At 53.5% G+C, this 21,342-nt stretch overlaps 1 protein-coding gene across 1 annotated transcript in view; it reads left to right on the forward strand.

The window, feature by feature from the left end:
• Positions 1-4,701: 4,701 nt before the first annotated feature.
• COL9A2 (collagen type IX alpha 2 chain) overlaps positions 4,702-21,342 on the forward strand; it is a 28,733-nt gene continuing 12,092 nt past the window's right edge. Inside the window, exons 1-12 of the mRNA XM_064731443.1 lie at positions 4,702-4,845; positions 9,422-9,496; positions 12,400-12,435; positions 12,522-12,584; positions 15,036-15,089; positions 16,835-16,870; positions 17,020-17,043; positions 17,169-17,222; positions 18,342-18,395; positions 18,546-18,593; positions 18,689-18,745; positions 20,400-20,453. Coding sequence (XP_064587513.1) covers positions 4,771-4,845; positions 9,422-9,496; positions 12,400-12,435; positions 12,522-12,584; positions 15,036-15,089; positions 16,835-16,870; positions 17,020-17,043; positions 17,169-17,222; positions 18,342-18,395; positions 18,546-18,593; positions 18,689-18,745; positions 20,400-20,453 — 630 coding nt within the window. The 5' untranslated portion in view covers positions 4,702-4,770. The remainder of the gene's footprint in view (positions 4,846-9,421; positions 9,497-12,399; positions 12,436-12,521; positions 12,585-15,035; positions 15,090-16,834; positions 16,871-17,019; positions 17,044-17,168; positions 17,223-18,341; positions 18,396-18,545; positions 18,594-18,688; positions 18,746-20,399; positions 20,454-21,342) is intronic.

Raw genomic sequence — 21,342 nt, forward strand, 5'->3', positions numbered from 1 at the left:
TAGGGAGAGAGGGGGCGGGGCTAGCAAGGGTATGAATGGGGAGGGTCACGTGATGAGAGTGGGGGGACAATGGGGGGGCTGGCAGGGGGTGGGGGGATTTTGGGGGGCTCAGAGGGATTTTGGGGATCTGGAGGGGCTCAGAGGGGCTGGGTGGGGGATTTGGGGGCTTTGGGAAGCTCAGGGGTGCTGTATGTGGGATTTTGGGGGGCTCAGAGGGGCTGGATGGGGGATTTTGGGGGTCTCGGGTGCTGGATGGGGGATTTTGGGGGGTTCTGGGGTGCTCAGGGGTACAGAGATGCTGTATCTGGGATTTTGGGGGGCTCAGGAGTTCTGGGTGGAGGATTTTGGGGGGCTCAGGGGTGCTGTGTGTGGGATTTTAGGGGACCCAGGGGTGCTCAGGGGTACAGAAATGCTGTGTGTGGGATTTTGGGGGGCTCAGGGTGCTAGGATGCTGGTTGGGGGTCCAGGGATTTGGGGTTTTGGAGGCTCTGATGTGCTGGATATGGGATTGGGGAGGACTCAGGGGTACAGAGATGCTGTGTGTGGGGTTTGGGGGGCTCAGGGGTGCTGGGTGAGGATTTTGGGGGACCCTGGGGTGCTGTCCCGTGGCCTGGAGAGGGACCTGGCAGTGCAAGAGAGAATTTCAGGACGGGCAGAACCCAAAAAGCCGCGATAAAACGAGCAATGGCACCGACAGGAGACAGAAATCTGTCACTGAAGCACTCTGAAAAAACAGCCGGAATTACATAATCCTACCAAAAGTGACACTGGTGTCCCAGAAAGGGACAGCGCTGGGACACACGGGGACACAGCAGGAGCATCCCAGCAGCGATCCTAAAGGAGATGCTCCCAAATGCTCCTTTTTTTGCCCCAAACCCCTCAGGTTTTGATGGAATCGCTTCCCTGTGAGGAAGAACGATCCAGGAGCGATCGCGGAGCATCCCCGGTGCCAACCGGGCCGTGCTGGGATGGCCCCGTGCCCGGCGGGGAGGGTGCCCGGCCCCTGTGCCAGCCCAGAGCGCTGCCGAGCATCCCCCAGAGGCGATGGATGAATCAGCGGCGCTCCGTGCACGGGAGGAGGAGGAGGAGGGGGAAAGGGTCAAATGAATCATCCCGTGTTCCCTGGGAATGGGGGGTGGCTGCTGGCGAAGGCGGGAACTGGGAATGGGGATGGGAAATGGGGATGGGGGTGTGAGTGGGACATCCATCCCCCCAAGGAACTGCCACTGTGACCCCTTCCCTTCCCTTCCCTTCCCTTCCCTTCCCTTCCCTTCCCTTCCCTTCCCTTCCCTCCCTTCCTCCCTTCCCTTCCCTTCCTTCCCTTCCCTTCCCTTCCCTTCCTTCCCTTCCTTCCCTTCCCTTCCCTTCCCTTCCCTTCCTCCCTTCCCTTCCTCTCCCCTTCCCTTCCCTTCCCCTTCCCTTCCCTTCCCCTTTTCCCCTTCTTTTCTTTTTAACACTTTCCCTTCTTTCATCCTTTTTTTCCACCCCTTTCTGTTTTTCCCATTCCTTCCCAATTCCTTTTCCCTTTCCTTCCTGTTTTTCCCTTCCTTTTTTCCCAATTCCTTCCATTCTCTTTCACTTCCCTCCTTTTCCCCCTTTTTCCCTTCCCTTCCCTTCTTCCTTTTCCCCCCATCCGTTCCCTTCCTTTCTTTTATTTCCCATCCTTTCCTGTTTTCCCATTCTTCTCCATTCTCTTTCCATTTCCTTCCGTTTTTCCCTTTCCCTTCCCTTCCTGTTTTCTCCTTCCCTTCCTTTGTCCCATTCCTTCCATTCTCTTTCCCTTCCTTCCATTTTCCCCACTTCCTTCCTTTTCCCCCTTTTTTCTCCTTCCCTTCCCTTCCCTTCCCTTCCTTCCCTTCCCTTCCCTTTTCCTTCCCTTCCCTTCCCTTCCCTTCCCTTCCCTTCCCTTCCCTTCCCTTCCCTTCCCTTCCCTTCCCTTCCCTTCCTCTTTTCCCCTTCCTTTCTTTTTTTATCCCTTTCCTTTCCCTTCCTTTTTTTCCCACCCCTTCCTGTTTTTCCCCATTCCTTTTCCCTTTCCTTCCTTTTTTCCCCTTCCCTTCCTTTTTCCCAATTCCTTCCATTCTCTTCATTCCTTCTTTTCCCCATTTTTTCCCTTTCCCTTCCTTCTTCCTTTTTCCCCCCCATCGTTCCCTTCCTTTCTTATTTCCATCCTTTCCGTTTTCCCCTTCTTTCTCCATTCTCTTTCCATTTCCTTCCCTTTTTCCCTTCCCTTCCCTTCCTGTTTTTTCCTTCCCTTCCTTTTGTCCCCATTCCTTCCATTCTTTTCCCTTCCTTCCATTTTCCCCCACTTCCTTCCTTTCCCCCTTTTTTCTCCTCTCCCTTCCCTCCCTTCCTTCCTTCCCTTCCCTTCCCTTCCCTTCCCTTCCCTTCCCTTCCTTCCCTTCCCTTCCCTTCCTTTCCCTTCCCTTCCCTTCCCTTCCTTCCCTTCCCTTCCCTTCCCTTCCCTTCCCTTCCCTTCCCTTCCCTTCCCTTCCCGAACCTTCCCTTCCCTTCCCGAACCTTCCCGAACCTTCCCCTTTCCCCTTCCTTCTTTTTTATCCCTTCCTTTCCCTTCCTTTTTTCCCCACCCCTTCCTGTTTTCCCATTCTTTCTCCATTCTCTTTCATTTCCTTCCCTTTTTCCTTTCCCTTCCTTCCTTTTTCTCCTTCCCTTCATTTTGTCCCATTCCTTCCATTCTCTTTCCCTTTCCTTCCATTTTCCCCCACTTCCTTCCTTTTCCCCCTTTTTTCCCCTCTCCCTCTCCCTTCCCTTCCCTTCCCTTCCCTTCCCTTCCCTTCCCTTCCCTTCCCTTCCCTTCCCTTCCCTTCCCTTCCCTTCCCTTCCCTTCCCTTCCCTGGGGACATCCTGGGGGTGACAATTGGGGCAGGAATCCCCCCAGACCCCTCTGGGGTGGCAGGATCTGGTTCCCAGTGCTGTCCCCATGTCACCTGCAGCCACAACGCCCGGTGGCGCTGGGATGGTGCCGAGATGGGGACACCATGGGGACATCCTGGGACAGCCTGGCCGGGCTGTCCCCGCCAGCAGCTCCTGAGTTCATCCCTGTCCTGTTCCAGTCCCTCGTCTGTGCCAAATTCTGTCCCCATCCTGCCAAATTATGTCATCATCGTGCCAAACTTTGTCACCATCGTGCCAAATTCTGTCACCATTGTACCAAATTCTGTTACCACCATGTCAAAATCTGTCATCTGCCAAATTCCGTCCCTCTTGTGCTAAATCCTATCCCCATCATGCCAAACTCTGTCCCGATTGTGCCAAACTCTGTCCCCACCGTGCCAAATTCTGTCCTCATTTTGCCAATTCTGTCCCACCGTGCCAAACTCTGTCCCCATCGTGCCAAATTCTGTCCCCACTATGCTAAACTCTGTCACCACTGTGCCAAACTCTGTCACCATCGTGCCAGATTCTGTCACCACCATGCCAAATTCCGTCCCCATTGTGCTAAATCCTGTCCCCATCCTGTCAAACTGTCCCCATCATGCCAAATTCTGTCCCCATCGGGCCAAATCCGGTCCCAATCATGCCAAATTCTGTCACCACCGTGCCAAACTCTGTCCCCATTTTGCCAATTCCTGACCCCATTGTGCCAAACTGTCACCACCGTGCCAAATTCTGTCACCACCATGCCAGATTCTGTCACCAAGATGCCAAATCCCATCCCCATTGTGCTAAATCCTGTCCCCATCCTGTCAAACTGTCCCCATCATGGCAAATTCTGTCCCCATCGTGCCAAACTCTGTCCCCATCGTGCCAAATCCGGTCCCAATCATGCCGAATTCTGTCACCACCGTGCCAGACTCTGTCCCCATTTTGCCAATTCCTGTCCCCATTGTGCCAAACTGTCACCACCGTGCCAAACTCTGTCCCCATCGTGCCAAATTCTGTCCTCATTTTGCCAATTTCTGTCCCACCGTGCCAAACTCTGTCCCCATCGTGCCAAACTCTGTCACCATCATGCCAGATTCTGTCCCCATTTTGCCAATTCCTGTTCCCATCGTGCCAAACTCTGTCACCATCATGCCAGATTCTGTCACCATCATGCCAGACTCTGTCACCACCATGCCAAATCCCATCCCCATTGTGCTAAATCCTGTCCCTATCCTGCCAAACTGTCCCCATCGTGCCAAATCCGGTCCCAATCATGCCGAATTCTGTCACCACCGTGCCAGACTCTGTCCCCATTTTGCCAATTCCTGTCCCCATCGTGCCAAACTCTGTCCCCATCGTGCCAAACTCTGTCCCTATCGTGCCAAATCCCATCCCCATTGTGCCAAATTCTGTCACCACCGTGCCAAAACCTATCCTCGTCATGGCAATTCCTGTCCCCATCATGCCAAACCCTGTACGCATTGTGCCGAATTCTGTCCTCATTTTGCCAAATTCTGTCACCACCATGCCAAATCCCGTTCCCATCATGCCAAATCCTGTCCCCATCGTGCCAAATCCTGTCCCAATCATGCCAAACTCTGTCACCACCGTCCCAAATTCTGTCCCCATCCAGCCCAGAATCGCCACGGCTCTCACCTGAGAGGGGCGGGGACCTGCCCTCATCCCTCTGCTCCATATTCATGAGCCCCTTCCTCCTCCTCCTCCTCCTCCTCCTCCTCCTCCTCCTCCTCCTCCTCCTCCTCCTCCTCCTCCTCGCCCGGCCCTCCCGGTGTCCCGGAGCGCTGCGAGCCGGCTCTCGGTGCCCGCCGCGCTCGGTGCCCGCCGCGCTCGGTGCCCGCCGCGCTCGGTGCCAGCCCCGCTGCCATGGCCCGTGCCACCAGGCTGGTGTCGCAGCTCTGGCTCCTGCTCCAAGCCTCCTGCCTCTGCCTGGCCCAGCTCGTAAGTGCCGCGCTCCATTCCCGGGCTGGAGACGGGGATGAAGAAGGGGATGGAGCCGGGATGAAAATGGGATTGCAGAGGGGACATTCCCCATCTCTTCTCCCTCGCAGTGTTGAGCCCTTTGGGTTTATTCCCCCAGCACTTTTCCCTTGTTTTTCCCAGGAATTTTCCCTCTGGGAGGGTGGGAACAACCACAACCCCGAGCCGCCAGAGATCTCTCCGTGCAAACTTGGAATTTAACTTTGCTAAACCATTTTCGTTTGATTTTGCCCCCTGGAGCAGCAGCCGGGGGCTCTGTCTTCCCTACGGGTTATTTTTTCTGCTCCTGCTTTCCTGGGATGTGCTGCAGATCCATTCTGAGCAGGGCTGGGGGGCTCTGACACTCTTGGGGTGGTCTCAGGGCTCCGTGGGGGATGCTGGGGTTCCCCAGACACCTCTCAGTGCAGACTTGGAAAATAACTTGGAAAATCGGTTTGATTTTTCCCCCCTGGAGCAGCAGTGCGGGGCTCTGTGCTTCCCACTTTTCTGGGATTTTTCTGGGGAATTTGCTCCTGCTTTCCTGGGATGTGCTGCAAATCCGTTCTGAGCAGGGCTGGGGGGCTCTGACCCTCCCGGGGTGGTCTCAGGGCTCTGTGGGGATGTTGGGGGGTCCCCAAGGACTCTGCAGGCAGGAGAAAATGGATTTGGAAAAAGGGAAGGTGAGCCCTGCAGAGGGGCAGGGAGTGGGATTTCACCTAGGAAAACTCTCCTTGTCTTATAGCTGCGAAAAAAAATCAGGTTTTAGAGGTTTGGAGGAATTTTTCCATGTGGTTCCTTGTCTAATAGCTGCAAATAATCAGATTTTAGAGGTTTTGGGGAATTTTTCCATGTGGTTCCTTGCCTTATAGCTGGAAAAAAAAAATCAGATTTTAGAGGTTTGGGGGAATTTTTCCATGTGGTTCCTTGTCTAATAGCTGCAAAAAAATCAGATTTTAGAGGTTTGGGGGAAATTTTCCATGTGGTTCCTTGCCTTATAGCTGGAAAAAAAATCAGATTTTAGAGGTTTTGGGGGAATTTTTTTTATGTGGTTCCTGAGCTGCCTGTTGGAAATTGGGGGACAACTCCTTCCTAACCCCCCCCTGGGGTCCTCATGGGTTTGTGGGAGCAGGGGGGATGTGGGAATTTTGGGAACAAGGAACCCTTTGGAATTCATTCCTTGGGCAGCACAAAGGTGCCATTCAGGGGCGATCCCAGGAATGGGCTCAGGGATTGATCCAAGGTGGAGCTGGGGCTCCCCTTTCTGCGCAAAAACCAACAGCACCTCGCACCCCTATAGATTTACGTTGATTCCTTATATTTATATTAATTCCTACATTTATTCCTTATATTTATATTTATTTTTATTTATTTTTTAAATTAATCCAGCCTGAGAGGCTGGAGGAGTGCAGGAGCGCAGCCCAGCCACCATTTACTCCCCATTTCCAGGCACACCAAGGCTTCAGTGTTCAGCTCTGGAATCTCTTCCCCCCTGAACTCCCTGTTAGGATAACAGAGGTTTCTTTGCAGAGTCCTGTGCAAACCTCAAAGGCAGGAGCAGCCTCTGGGAGCTTCCCTGAATGGAGCTTTTGTCTGGAGCCCGGGAGCAGAGCCAGCCTGGCCCAGGGAGAGCTCACACACAGGGGCTGGGGGTCCCCACCTCGTCCTGGGGGTGAATCCTGACAGGGCTCCCAGAAATCCCATCCTGAGATAAAAAGGGGTCTTGGAAATGCTGCTGTCACCCCATGGATGAACTGATCTGGGAGTGGCAGGAAAGGGGGGACGGAGATGGGGTAGAAATGCTTGGAGATTCTGCTCCATTCAGGCAGGAGCAGCAGGGAAAGAAGGAGCAGAAATGGGGTAAAAATGTCATCCCATGGAGTTCCTGCTCTGTTGGGGCAGGAGATCTTTGGATACCAGGGAAAGAGGGAGCAGAAATGGGGTAAAAATGTCATCCCATGGAGATCCTGCTCCATCAGGGCAGGAGATCCTTGGGCACCAGGGAAAGAGAGGGTGGAAATGTGGTAAAAATTTAATCCCATGGAGATCCTGCTCCATCAGGGCAGAAGATCCTTGGATACCAGGGAATGAGGGAGCAGAAATGGGGTAAAAATTTAAGCCCATGGAGTTCCTGCTCTGTTGGGGCAGGAGATCTCTGGATATCAGGGAAAGATGGAGCAGAAATGGGGTAAAAATGTCATCCCATGGAGATCCTGCTCCGTCAGGGCAGGAGATCCTCAGACACCAGGGAAAGAAGGAGCAGAGATGGGACAAAAATTCTGACATCCCACGGAGATCCTGTTCCATCAGGGAAAAAGGGAGCAGAGATGGGGTAAAAATGTCATCCCATGGAGTTCCTGCTCCATCGGGGCAGGAGATCTTTGGATATCAGGGAAAGATGGAGCAGAAATGGGGTAAAAATGTCATCTCATGGAGATCCTGCTCCGTCAGGGCAGGAGATCCTTGGACACCAGGGAAAGAGGGAGCAGAAATGGGGTAAAAATTTCATCCCATGGAGATCCTGCTCTGTTGGGGCAGGAGATCCTCAGACAGCAGGGAAAGAGGGAGCAGAGATGGGACAAAAATTCTGCCATCCCGTGGAGATCCTGCTTTATCAGGGCAGGAGGCCATGGACAGCAGGGAAAGAGGGAGCAGAAATGGGGTAAAAATGTCATCTCATGGATATCCCTGCATGAGAACCTTGGATACCAGGGAAAAGAGAGCAGAAATGGGGTAAAAATTTCATCCCATGGAGATCCTGCTCCATCCAGGCAGGAGCAGTAGGGAAAGAGGGAGCAGAGATGGGGTAAAAGTTCCATCCCATGGAATTCCTGCTCCATCAAGACTGGAGATCCTTGGGCACCAGGGAAAGAGGGAGCAGAAATGGGGTAAAAATGTCATCCCATGGAGATCCTGCTCTGTTGGGGCAGGAGATCCTCAGACACCAGGGAAAGAAGGAGCAGAGATGGGACAAAAATTCTGACATCCCACGGAGATCCTGTTCCATCAGGGAAAAAGGGAGCAGAGATGGGGTAAAAATGTCATCTCATGGAGATCCTGCTCCGTCAGGGCAGGAGATCCTTGGGCACCAGGGAAAGAGGGAGCAGAAATGGGGTAAAAATTTCATCCCATGGAGATCCTGCTCCATCAGGGCAGGAGATCCTTGGGCATCAGGGAAAGAGGGAGCAGAAATGGGGTAAAAATTTCATCCCATGGAGATCCTGCTCTGTTGGGGCAGGAGATCCTTGGACAGCAGGGAAAGAAGGAGCAGAGATGGGACAAAAATTCTGACATCCCATGGAGATCCTGTTCCATCAGGGAAAAAGGGAGCAGAGATGGGGCAAAAATGTCATCCCATGGAGATCCTGCTCTGTTGGGGCAGGAGATCCTTGGATGCCAGGGGAAAAGGGAGCAGAGATGGGGTAAAAATGTCATCCCATGGAGATCCTGCTCCATCAGGGCAGGAGGCCATGGACCCCAGGGAAAGAGAGATAGGGTAAAAATGTCATCCCATGGAGATCCCTCCTCCTTTGGGGCAGGAGATCCTTGGATGCCAAGGAAAGAGGGAGCAGAGTGGGGTAAAAGTGTCATCCCATGGAGTTCCCACTCCATCAGTGCAGGAGGTCCTTGGGCACCAGGGAAAGAGAGGGTGGAAATGTGGTAAAAATTTAATCCCATGGAGATCTTGCTCTATCAAGGCAGGAGATCCTTGGAGTGCAGGGAACAAGAAAGCAGAAATGGGGTAAGAATGTCATCCCATGGAGATCCCACTCCATGGGGACAGGAGATCTTTGGATATCAGGGAAAGAGGGAGCAGAAATGGGGTAAAAATTTCACCCCGTGGAGATCCTGCTCCATCGGGGCAGGGAGATCCTTGGGCACCAGGGAAAGAGCAGGTGGAAATGTGGTAAAAATTTAATCCCATGGAGATCTCGCTCTATCAGTGCAGGAGATCCTTGGACAGCAGGGAAAGAAGGAGCAGAGATGGGACAAAAATTCTGCCATCCCGTGGAGATCCTGCTTTATCAGGGCAGGAGGCCATGGACAGCAGGGAAAGAGGGAGCAGAAATGGGGTAAAAATGTCATCTCATGGATATCCCTGCATGAGAACCTTGGATACCAGGGAAAAGAGAGCAGAAATGGGGTAAAAATTTCATCCCATGGAGATCCTGCTCCATCCAGGCAGGAGCAGTAGGGAAAGAGGGAGCAGAGATGGGGTAAAAGTTCCATCCCATGGAATTCCTGCTCCATCAAGACTGGAGATCCTTGGGCAGCAGGGAAAGAGGAAGGAGGGGTAAAAACGCTGCCACCGCCCCATGGAGACCCCGCTCTGCTCCCCATGGACAGCACAACAGGAGAGGGGAGGAATGGGATAGAAACTGGGCAGGGAGTGAGGAGCTGGAGGTGCCAGTGTGAGAAACCCTGCATTTCCCCATCCGTGCCCCACAGGAGGGGCAGAGCTCTGATCCCTCGGGGTGTCTCCATCCCATCTCCCTGCCATTGGATTCCCAGCACATCTCGGGGTCCTTCCTGACGTGGATCCCATCCCTTTTCCCCACAGCGAGGGCCACCAGGAGAGCCTGGCCCACGAGGGCCCCCTGGTCCCCCAGGAGTGCCAGGAGCTGATGGCATTGATGTGAGTGAGCAGGAACCTGCGGGAGGGAGGGAGGGGACACGGAGCACAAAAGGGACATTGTGAGTGGCACAGGGCCGGGGGTGCCTCTCCGTGCTGTTCCCACTCCTGATTTCGGGCAGACAGAGCAGCCCCAGCTCGGTTTGGTGCTGCACCCCAAATCCAGCTGCACGCACAGCTGGGGAATTGGGGGTGCGATTGGTTTTTGGGGGATGATTGGGGCAGGGAGCACCCCAGAGGTGCCCACTGAGCTCCAAAAGGAATTTTGGGTGGGATTGTTTTTTGGGGAATGCAGGATGGGGAGGTTGGGGTGTAATGGGGGATGATTGGGGCAGGGAGAACCCCAGAGGTGCCCACTGAGCTCCAAAAGGAATTTTGGGTGGGATTGGTTTTTGGGGAGTGCAGGATGGGGAGGTTGGGGTGTACTGGGGGATGATTGGGGCAGGGAACACCCCAGAGGTGCCCACTGAGCTCCAAAAGGAATTTTGGGTGGGATTGGTTTTTGGGGAATGCAGGATGGGGAGGTTGGGGTGTACTGGGGGATGGTTGGGGCCGGGAGAACCCCAGAGGTGAAGGGAGGACCTGGTAGGGGGACAGGGATATCCCAGTGGGGTTCTGCAGAGGGATTTGTGGCTCTGGACCCTCCATGGGTTGTGGGATGGGGGCCCAAACAGAGGGGAGCCCTGTGAGGCAGCAGAAAGTGCCCTTTCTCCAGGATGTGGTGTTATTTTAGTGTTATTTATACCCAGAGCAGCCACAGCGCTTCAGAAACGCCAGAACAACCCTCACAAAAACCCCAGAACAACCCTCACAAAAACCCAGAACAACCCTCACAAAAACCCACTTCACAAACCCCATCAAACCCCTCACAAAACCCCAGCAGAACCCTCGCAAAATCCCACTAGAAACGCCACAAAAGCCCCCTCAGAAACCCCCTCAAACCCTCACAAAACCCCAATAAAACCCTCACAAAACCCCCATACAACCTTCAGTAATTCCCCCTCACAAAACCCTCACAAACCCCACTAAAATCCTGCCAAACCCCCAAAAAATCCTCCCAAACCCCAATAAAACCCTCACAAAACCCTAGTACAACCTTCACCAATTTTTCCTCACAACACCCCAAAAACCCTCACAAAACCCCCAATAAAATCCTCAAAAAACCCCCAAAACCCTCAAAAACCCCCAAAAACCCTCCCAAACCCCAATAAAACCCCACAAAACCCTCCCAAAACCCAGCACAACCCTCACTAAAACCCCACCTCACAAACCCCAATAAAACCCTCAAAATACCAAAAAACCCTCACAAAACCCAGCTCAACCCTCCCAAAACCCCAAAAAACCCTCCCAAACCCCAACAAAACCCTCACAAAACCCTAGTGCAACCTTCACCAATTCCTCCTCACAAAACCCCAAAAACCCTCACAAACCCCACTAAAATCCTGCCAAACCCCCCAAAAACCCTCCCAAACCCCAATAAAACCCCAACAAAACCCTCCCAAAACCCAGCACAACCCTCACTAAAACCCCACCTCACAAACCCCAATAAAACCCTCACAAAACCCTAGTACAACCTTCACCAATTCTCCCTCACAAAACCCCAAAAAACCCTCCCAAACCCCAATAAAACCCTCACAAATACCAAAAAAACCTCACAAAACCCTAGTGCAACCTTCACCAATTCCCCCTCACAAAAGCCCAGCTCAGCCCTCAAAAAACTCAAAAAACCCCTCCCAAACCCCAACAAAACCCTCACAAAACCCTAGTGCAACCTTCACCAATTCCTCCTCACAAAAGCCCAAAAAACCCACCTAAACCCCAATAAAACCCTCACAAACCCCAATATACCCTCCCAAACCCCAACAAAACCCTCACAAAACCCTAGTACAACCTTCACCAATTCTCCCTCACAAAACCCCAAAAAACCCCTCCCAAACCCCAATAAAACCCTCACAAACCCCAAAATACCCTCCCAAACCCCAACAAAACCCTCACAAAACCCTAGTGCAACATTCACCAATTCTCCCTCACAAAACCCCAAAAACCCTCACAAAACCCCCAATAAAATCCTCAAAAAACCCCCAAACCCTCAAAACCCAAAAAACCCTCCCAAACCCCAATAAAACCACACAAAACCTCCCAAACCAGCACAACCCTCACTAAAACCCCCTCCCAAACCCCAATAAAACCCTCACAAAACCCTAGTACAACCTTCACCAATTCCCCCTCACAAAACCCCAAAAAACCTCCCAAACCCCAATAAAACCCTCACAAATACCAAAAAACCCTCACAAAACCCTAGTACAACCTTCACCAATTCCCCCTCACAAAACCCCAAAAACCCTCCCAAACCCCAATAAAACCCCCAAAAACCCCAAAAAACCCTCCCAAACCCAACAAAAACCCTCACAAACCCCAAAATACCCTCCCAAACCCCTCACAAAACCCTCAACAAAACCCTGTCAACCTTCACCAAATTCCCTCACAAAACCCCAAAAACCCTCCCAAACCCCAATAAAACCCTCAAAAACCCCAAAAAACCCTCCCAAACCCCAACAAAACCCTCCCAAAACCCTAGTGCAACCTTCACCAATTCCTCCTCACAAAACCCCAAAAAACCCTCCCAAACCCCAATAAAACCCTCACAAAATCCCCAAAAAACCCCCACAAAACCCCCAAAAAAACCCCTCAAAAACCCCCAAAAAACCCTCAAAACCCCCAAAAAACCCTTGAAAAACCCAACTAAAACTGTCATAAACCCCAAAAAACCCAACCCCGGCCCCATCCTGCCCTGCCTGCGGGATCCAGCAGCTCCCCCCTGTCCCAGGAGCAGGGCAGGGATTGGGGTCCCCAGGTTGGGCTCTTTGGGGTTCCCCGTCCCTTTCCCACCTCTCCCCTTTCCCCAGGGTGACAAAGGCCCTGCAGGACCTGCCGGCTCCCCGGTGAGTACCCAGCCCACCCCTCAGCAGGATCCTGCTCCTTCCATGGGGTCTCCTTCCCACCGAATCCCAATTTTTCATTTCTCCAGGGTGTCAAGGGTGACCCTGGAGCCCCTGGCCCGGATGGACCCCCAGGGAAACCTGGAATTGATGTGAGAACTGTCCCCTGTCCCCTCCTGTCTGTGGGGTCACAGCAAGCTGCTCCTGTCCCCAGGCTCTGCCCCACATTAAAATGTGCCCAAATCCCTTTGGGCAGGAGCTGGAAGCGCTTTGGGAATCCCAAATGAGCTCAGGAAGAGCTTTTGCTGCCCTTTGTCACCTTTAGGATCACAGCAGGGCTCAGGAAGAGCTTCTGGCACTGCTGCCCACCTTGGGGATCCCAAAAGAGCTTCTGTCACCCCATCCCAAACTGGGATTCCAAAAGAGCTTGGGAATCCCAGAAGTGTTTGGGAATTGCCTCTTCCACCCCTTTCCACCTTGGGAATCCCAAAAGAGCTTCTGCCACTCCTGCCCACCTTGGGGATCCCAAAAGAGCTTGGGAATTGCTTCTGCCACCTCCTCCCACCTTGGAAATCCTAAAGGAGCTTCTGCCACTCCTTTCCACGTTGGGAATCCCAAAAGAGCTTCTGCCATCCCCTCCCAAATTGGGAATCCCAAAAGAACTTGGGAATTGTTTCTGCCATCCCCTCCCACCTTGGGGATCCCAAAAGAGCTTCTGTCACCCCAAATTGGGATTCCAAAAGAGCTTGGGAATCCCAGAAGAGCTTGGGAATTGCTTCTTCCACCCCCTTCCACCTTGGGGATCCCAAAAGAGCTTCTGGCACCGCTGCCCACCTTGGGGATCCCAAAAGAGATTGGAAATTACTTCTGCCACCCCTTCCTACATTGGGGATCCCAAAAGAGCTTCTGTCACCCCATCCCAGACTGGGATTCCAAAAGAACTTGGGAATCCCAGAAGAGCTTCTGCCACTCCTGCCCACCTTGGGGATCCCAAAAGAGATTGGGAATTGCTTCTTCTACTCCCTCTCACATTGGGAATCCCAAAAGAGCTTCTGCCACTCCTTTCCACATTGGGAATACCAAAAGAGCTTCTGCTGTCCCTTCCCACCTTGGGGATCCCAAAAGAGCTTCTGTCACCCCATCCCAAACTGGGATTCCAAAAGAGCTTGGGAATCCCAGAAGAGCTTGGGAATTGCTTCTTCCACCCCCTTCCACCTTGGGGATCCCAAAAGAGCTTCTGCCATCCCCTCCCAAATTGGGAATCCCAAAAGAACTTGGGAATTGTTTCTGCCATCCCCTCCCACCTTGGGGATCCCAAAAGAGCTTCTGTCACCCCATCCCAAACTGGGATTCCAAAAGAACTTGGGAATCCCACAAGAGCTTGGGAATTGCTTCTTCCACCCCCTTCCACCTTGGGAATCCCAAAAGAGATTGGGAATTGCTTCTTCTACTCCCTCTCACATTGGAAATCCCAAAAGAGCTTCTGCCACTCCTTTCCACGTTGGGAATCATAAAAGAGCTTCTGCCGTCCCTTCCCACCTTGGGAATCCCAAAAAAAACCCCTGGGAATTGTTTCTGCCATCCCCTCCCACTTTGGAAATCCCAAAAGAGCTTCTGTCACCCCATCCCAAACTGGGATTCCAAAAGAACTTGGGAATCCCAAAAGAGCTTGGGAATTGCTTCTTCCACCCCCTTCCACCTTGGGAATCCCAAAAGAGCTTCTGCCACTCCTGCCCACCTTGGGGATCCCAAAAGAGATTGGGAATTGCTTCTTCTACTCCCTCTCACATTGGGAATCCCAAAAGAGCTTCTGCCACTCCTTTCCACATTGGGAATACCAAAAGAGCTTCTGCCGTCCCTTCCCACCTTGGGAATCCCAAAAAAACCCCTGGGAATTGTTTCTGCCATCCCCTCCCACTTTGGGGATCCCAAAAGAGCTTCTGTCACCCCATCCCAAATTGGGATTCCAAAAGAACTTGGGAATTGTTTCTGCCATCCCCTCCCAAATTGGGGATCCCAAAAAAACTTGGGAATTGTTTCTGCCATCCCCTCCCAAATTGGGGATCCCAAAAGAACTTGGGAATTGTTTCTGCCATCCCCTCCCAAATTGGGGATCCCAAAAGAGCTTCTGCCACTCCTGCCCACCTTGGGAACCCCAAAAGAGCTTGGGAGTTGCTTTTCCACCCCTCCCCACCTTTGGAATCCCAGCAGAGCTCCTCTTGTTTCCTCCAGGATAGATCTGAAGTGTCCCCCACTGTCCCCCCTTCTGTGGCACCCATCAGGTGGCACCTTGCCACTGTCCCCTCCCTGGCACAGCCTGGCAGAGGTGGTGGCAGGAAGGGGACGGAGCTGCCACCCCACCCTGGCTGTCCCCAGGTCCCCTGGGGGTGTGATGGGTCCTTGGGGAGGTTCCTGCCCTATCCCAGGGGTAAAATGGGGATCGGGGATGGATGGAGCTGCCCCTGGATGTGCCATGGGGGTGTGTGGGGGTCCCTGCAGGGCGTCCCTGTGCTGTGAAATTCCTGACGGATCCAACCCAGCAAGAATTCCTGGCTGGAGAGGAGGAGGAATGGGGATAACTCGCGGGGTCTCTTCCCTTGCAGGGCCTGACGGGAGCCAAAGGGGAGCCAGGACCCTCTGGCAGGCCGGGAACCAAAGTGAGTGAGGGGCAGCCCCGGGCTCCTCATCCCAGGATCCCTCATTCCCAAATTCCAACATTTCCAAATTCCCACCTTCCCCAAATTCCCACCTTCCTAAATTCCCACCTCCCCAAATTCCCACCTTCCCATATTCTCACCTCTCCAAGGATCCCACCTTCCCAACTTCCAACCTTCCCAAATTTCCACTTTCCCAATTTTCCACCTTTCCAAATCTCCACCTTTCCAAGGATCCCACCTTTCCAGCTTTCCCAAATTTCCACCTTCCCAAATTCCCACCTTTCCAAATCCCCACCTTCCAGAATTTCTACCTGCCCAAGCTCTCTCATTCCCAGGCTCCCACCTTCCCAAATTCCAACGTTTCCAAATTCCCAAGCTCCCTCATTCCCATGCTCCCACCTTCCTAAGTTCCCACCTTTCCAAATTCCCATTTTCCCAATTTTCCACCTTTCCAAAGATCCCACCTTCCCAATTTCCAACCTTCGGAAATTTCCACCTTCCCAAGCTCCCTCATTCCCAGTCTCCCACTTTCTCAGGCTTCCACCTTCCCAAATTTCCACCTTCCCAAATTCCCACCTTTCCAAATCTCCACCTTCCAGAATTTTGACCTTCCCAAGCTCCCTCATTCCCATGCTCCCACCTTGTCAGGATCCCACCTTCCCAAATTCCCATCTTCCTGATTTTCCACTTTTCCAAGGATCCCACCTTCCCAGTTTCAAACCTTCCCAAATTTCCACCTTACTATTTTCCCACCTTCCCAAATTTCCACCTTTTCAAGGATCCCACCTTCCCAAATTTCCACCTTTCCAAATTTCCACCTTCCCAACAATCCCACCATCCCACCTTTCCAGCCTTCCCAAATTTCCACCTTTTCAAGGATCCCACCTTCCCAAATTTCTGACATTCCCAAATTTCCACCTTCCCAAATTTCCATCTTACCAATTTCACACCTTTTCAAATTCCCACCTTCCCAAGCTCCCTCATTCCCAGGCTCCCACCTTCCCAAATTTCCATTTTTTCAAGGATTCCACCTTCCCAAATTTCCAACCTTCCCAAATTTCCACCTTCCAAACTTCCAACCTTCCCAATTTCCTACCTTCCCAAATTCCCACCTTCCCAAATTTCCATTTTTTCAAGGATTCCACCTTCCCAAATTTCCAACCTTCCCAAATTTCCACCTTCCAAACTTCCAACCTTCCCAATTTCCTACCTTCCCAAATTCCCATTTTTCAAGGATTCCACCTTCCCAAATTTCCAACCTTCCCAAATTTCCACCTTCCAAACTTCCAACCTTCCCAATTTCCTACTTTCCCAAATTCCCATTTTTCAAGGATTCCACCTTCCCAAATTTCCAACCTTCCCAAATTTCCACCTTCCAAACTTCCAACCTTCCCAATTTCCTACCTTCCCAAATTCCCATTTTTCAAGGATTCCACCTTCCCAAATTTCCAACCTTCCCAAATTTCCACCTTCCAAACTTCCAACCTTCCCAATTTCCCCCTTCCCAAATTCCCACCTTCCCTATTTCCCACCTTTCCAAGGATCCCACCTTCCCAAGCTCCCTCATTCCCAGGCTCTCCCCTTCCCCCAGCCCCATCCTGGGCCCATCCCCACCCCTCTGGAAGGGACCCATGGGTGCAGGAACTCCCTGATGGAATTTCTGGCCCCGAGGCTGCACCCAGGGAGGGGGAATTGGAGCAGATCCTCCTTTTCCAGCTCCTGACTCTCCTCTTGTGTCCTGGCAGGGCCAGCCCGGACTCCCAGGGCCACCAGGGCTCCCTGTGAGTATCTGCTGCTCCCATGGGTGGGGTGGGCACCCCCCAGGTCCCATCCTTGGTGGTGGGGTGGGAATTGCTCTCCTTGGGGCAGGAATTCTGGAGGATTTGGGGAATTTGAACCAATTGTAATTTATTTTTTTTTTTTGTCGCAGGGCCCTTCACTGCCAGGACCTCCTGTAAGTGCCACGTGGGGCTGGGATGGGTGGCCTTGGAATGGTGCAGGAGGAGCTCAAAGCTCAGAGGGGAGGGATCAGGATGGGGCCTCTCTCATTCCATGAATTTCTCTCCCTTTCTCCCTAAGGGGCTTCCAGGCCAGGTTGGACTTCCCGGGGAGATCGGAGTGCTGGGACCCAAGGTGAGGAGCCAGGAGGGGACAGGGAGGAACTTCCCCACCTTGGAACTTCCCCTCCTTCCACCAGGAGCTGCTTCTGTGCCCTCCAGGGCTCCTAGGATGATCCTGAAATGTGGGAATGGACATTCCCTTGGTGCCATCACCCTGGGATGTCCCCATTCCTGTACCCTCCAGGGCTCCTGGAATAATCAGGGATGATCCTGAAATGTGGGAATGGAGGTTCCCTTGGTGCCATCACCCTGGGATGTCCCCATTCCTGTGCCCTCCAGGGCTCCTGGGATGATCCTGAAATGTGGGAATGGAGGTTCCTTTGGTGCCATCACCCTGGGATGTCCCCATTCCTGTGCCCTCCAGGGCTCCAGGCATGTTCCTGAAATGTGGGAATGGAGGTTCCTTTGGTGCCATCACCCTGGGATGTCCCCATTCCTGTGCCCTCCAGGGCTCCTGGAATAATCAGGGATGATCCTGAAACGTGGGAATGGAGGTTCCCTTGGTGCCATCACCCTGGGATGTCCCCATTCCTGTGCCCTCCAGGGCTCCTGGAATAATCAGGGATGATCCTGAAATGTGGGAATGGACATTCCCTTGGTGCCATCACCCTGGGATGTCCCCATTCCTGTGCCCTCCAGGACTCCAGGCATGTTCCTGAAATGTGGGAATGGAGGTTCCCTTGGTGCCATCACCCTGGGATGTCCCCATTCCTGTGTCCTCCAGGGCTCCTGAGATGATCAAGGATGTTCCTGAAATGTGGGAATGGAGGTTCCCCTGGTGCCATCACCCTGGGATGTCCCCATTCCTGTGTCCTCCAGGGCTCCTGGGATGATCCTGAAATGTGGGAATGGACATTCCCTTGGTGCCATCACCCTGGGATGTCCCCATTCCTGTGTCCTCCAGGGCTCCAGGCATGGTCCTGAAATGTGGGAATGGAGGTTCCCTGGGTGCCATCACCCTGGGATGTCCCCATTCCTGTGCCCTCCAGGGCTCCTGGGATGATCCTGAAATGTGGGAATGGAGGTTCCCTTGGTGCCATCACCCTGGGATGTCCCCATTCCTGCTGGATCCTCCTGGCTCTCCACCTCCCCTCCTCATCCCAATTTCTCCTTTCCTGGCTTTCCTTCCTAGGGTGACCCCGGACCCGACGGCCCGAGGGGTCCCCCAGGCCCTCCAGGGAAACCTGTGAGTATCCCCCGGGAGGGAGGAGCTTCCCCAGGCTCATCCTGGGGATTGGGGCTGGAATTTGAGCTCTGGCTCTCCCCTCCCACCCTACTCCTTGTTTCCTGCTCCTGATGTAAAATCCTGGAATTCTGATGGTTTCCTTCCCTGCAGGGACTCCCGGGACACCTCCAAGGTGTGGAAGGCAGCGCTGATTTCCTGGTGAGAGCTGCCATCACCTTGTCCCCCCCATGTCCCCTCTTCCTGGCCTTCTCCAGGTCATTCCCAACTCATCCTTGTCCCTCCTCTCCTCCCAGTGTCCCACCAGCTGCCCCCCAGGTCCCAAAGGCCCCCAGGGACTGCAGGGACTGAAGGTAAGGAAATCCTGGAGATGCCAGGGGGGGGAAAAATGGGAATTGTCACCTCCAGGATGTGGTGGAGTGAAGGATCCTTCTCTGCATCTCTGGATCTCCAGGGAAGCCTGGAGGGAAGGTCCCTGTGGGTCCCCAGCCCCTTCCTGGGGGTGGCATCCTGTGCCAAAGCCCCAGCCCCAGCTCAGGATGTCACTTGTGGGATTCTGAATGTCCCCAGTGGGATTTTGAGCCCATTCCATGTCACCTGTGGGATTCTGAACGTCCCCAATGTCCCCAGTGGGATTTTGAGCCCATTCCAAGTCACCCGTGGGATTTTGAGCCCATTCCATGTCACCTGTGGGATTCTGAACCTCCCCAATGTCCCCAGTGGGATTTTGAGCCCATTCCATGTCACCTGTGGGATTCTGAACCTCCCCAATGTCCCCAGTGGGATTTTGAGCCCATTCCAAGTCACCTGTGGGATTCTGAACCTCCCCAAAATGTCCCCAGTGGGATTTTGAGCCCATTCCATGTCACCTGTGGGATTCTGAACCTCCCCAATGTCCCCAGTGGGATTTTGAGCCCATTCCATGTCACCTGTGGGATTCTGAGCCCCCCCAAAACGTCCTCAGTGGGATGTCCCCACTCATCATTGTCACCAGTAGAATTCTGAACTCCCCATTGTCACCTGTGGGATTCTGAAGTCCCCTCAATGTCCCTATTGGGATTTTGAACCCCTCAATGTCCCCATTGGGATTCTGAGCCTGTTCCATGTCCCCAGTGGGATTCTGAGCTCCCCAATGTCACCTGTGGGATTCTGAAGCCCCTCAATGTCACCATTGGGATTCTGAGTCCCCCAATGTCCCTATTGGGATTCTGAGCCCCTCAATGTCCCCAGTGGGATTCTGAACCTGCTCCTTGTCCCCAGTGGGATTCTGAGCCCCCCAATGTTCCTATTGGGATTCTGAGCCCCTCAATGTCACCAGTGGGATTTTGAATCCTCCAATGTCACTGATGGGATTCCGAGCCCCCCAATGTCCCCATTGGGATTCCGAGCCACTCAATGCCCCTATTGGGATTCTGAGCCCCTCAATGTCCCCACTGGGATTCTGAACCTGCTCCATGTCCCCAGTGGGATTCTGAGCTCCCCAATGTCACCTGTGGGATTCTGAAGCCCCTCAACGTCACCAGTGGGATTTTGAATCTTCCAATGTCACTGATGGGATTCCGAGCCCCCCAATGTCCCCAGTGGGATTCCGAGCCCCCCAATGTCCCCATTGGGATTCTGAACCTGTTCCATGTCCCCAGTGGGATTCTGAGCTCCCCAATGTCATCTGTGGGATTCTGAACCCCCCTCTCCCTAAATGTTCCTATTGGAATTTTGAGTCCCCCAATGTCACCTGTGGGATTCTGAACCTGCTCCATGTCCCCAGTGGGATTCTGAGCTCCTCAATGTCCCTATCGGGATTTTGAGTCCCCCAATGTCCCCAGTGGGATTCTGAGTCCCCCAATGTCCCCAGTGGGATTCTGAGCCCCACCACGTCCCCAGCGGGCACCCCAGGGTGGGATGTGGTGGCGGGGGGGGGGCTCTGTGGGACGTGGCCACCAGGATGGTGCCACCACCCTGCAGCTGTGCCAGGGATTTTCCTCACGGATTTCCTCTCCCCTCCCACAGGGACACAGAGGCCGCCCTGGTGCCCTCGGAGAGCCTGGAAAGCAGGGAGAGCTGGTGAGTGCCCCAGCAGATCCCAGATGGATCCCAGCTGGATCCCCACCAGATCTCAGCCAGATACCAGCAGGATCTCAGCAGGATCTCAGGAAGATCCTGTCAGGATCTCAGCCAGATACCAGCAAGATCTCCACGAGATCCCAGCCATATCCCACATGGATCCCAGTAGGATCCCAGCTGGATCTCAGTAGGATATCAGCTAGATCCCAGCAAGATTTCAGCAGGATCTCAGCCAAATCCTAGCCAGATCCCAGCAGGATCCCAGCCAAATCCCAGATGGATCCCAATAGGATCCCAGCTGGATCTCAACAGGATCCCAGCCAGATCCCAGCAGAATCTCAGTAGGATTTCAGCAGGATCCCAGCCAAATCCTACCCAGATCCCAGCAGGATTTCAGCAGGATCTCAGCCAAATCCTACCCAGATCCCAGCAGGATCACTGCCAGATCTCTGCAGAATCCCCACCAGATCTCAGCAGGATCCCAGCAGGATCCCAGGAGGATCTCAACATGATCCCCACCAGATCCAAACAGGATCCCTGCAGGGTCTCAGCAGGATCCCAGCAGAATCCCCACCAGATCCCAGCCAGATCCCTGCAGGATCCACACCAGACCTCAGCCAGATCACAGCAGGATCCCAGCAGGATCCTGGGAGGATCTCAGCTGGATCCCAACAGGATCCAAGTGTGGTGGTCCCTGTGGGACTGGACCCAGGGAAAGGGTTTGGGAAGGGAAATGAAGAAGGGAGGAAAGAGGAGAATGGAAAATGTGGGAATGGGAGACCAGGGTGGCTTCCTGGGCAGGGCCACCTGTCCCCATTCCCTGCCGGGTGCCAGGTGGGGGCTGTGGTGTCCCCAAGGTGCTTTGTGTCCCCTCTCCCTCCAACATTCC

Source organism: Zonotrichia leucophrys, chromosome 23 (genome assembly GCF_028769735.1).
Source record: "Zonotrichia leucophrys gambelii isolate GWCS_2022_RI chromosome 23, RI_Zleu_2.0, whole genome shotgun sequence".
NCBI classification, from domain to species: Eukaryota; Metazoa; Chordata; class Aves; order Passeriformes; family Passerellidae; genus Zonotrichia; species Zonotrichia leucophrys.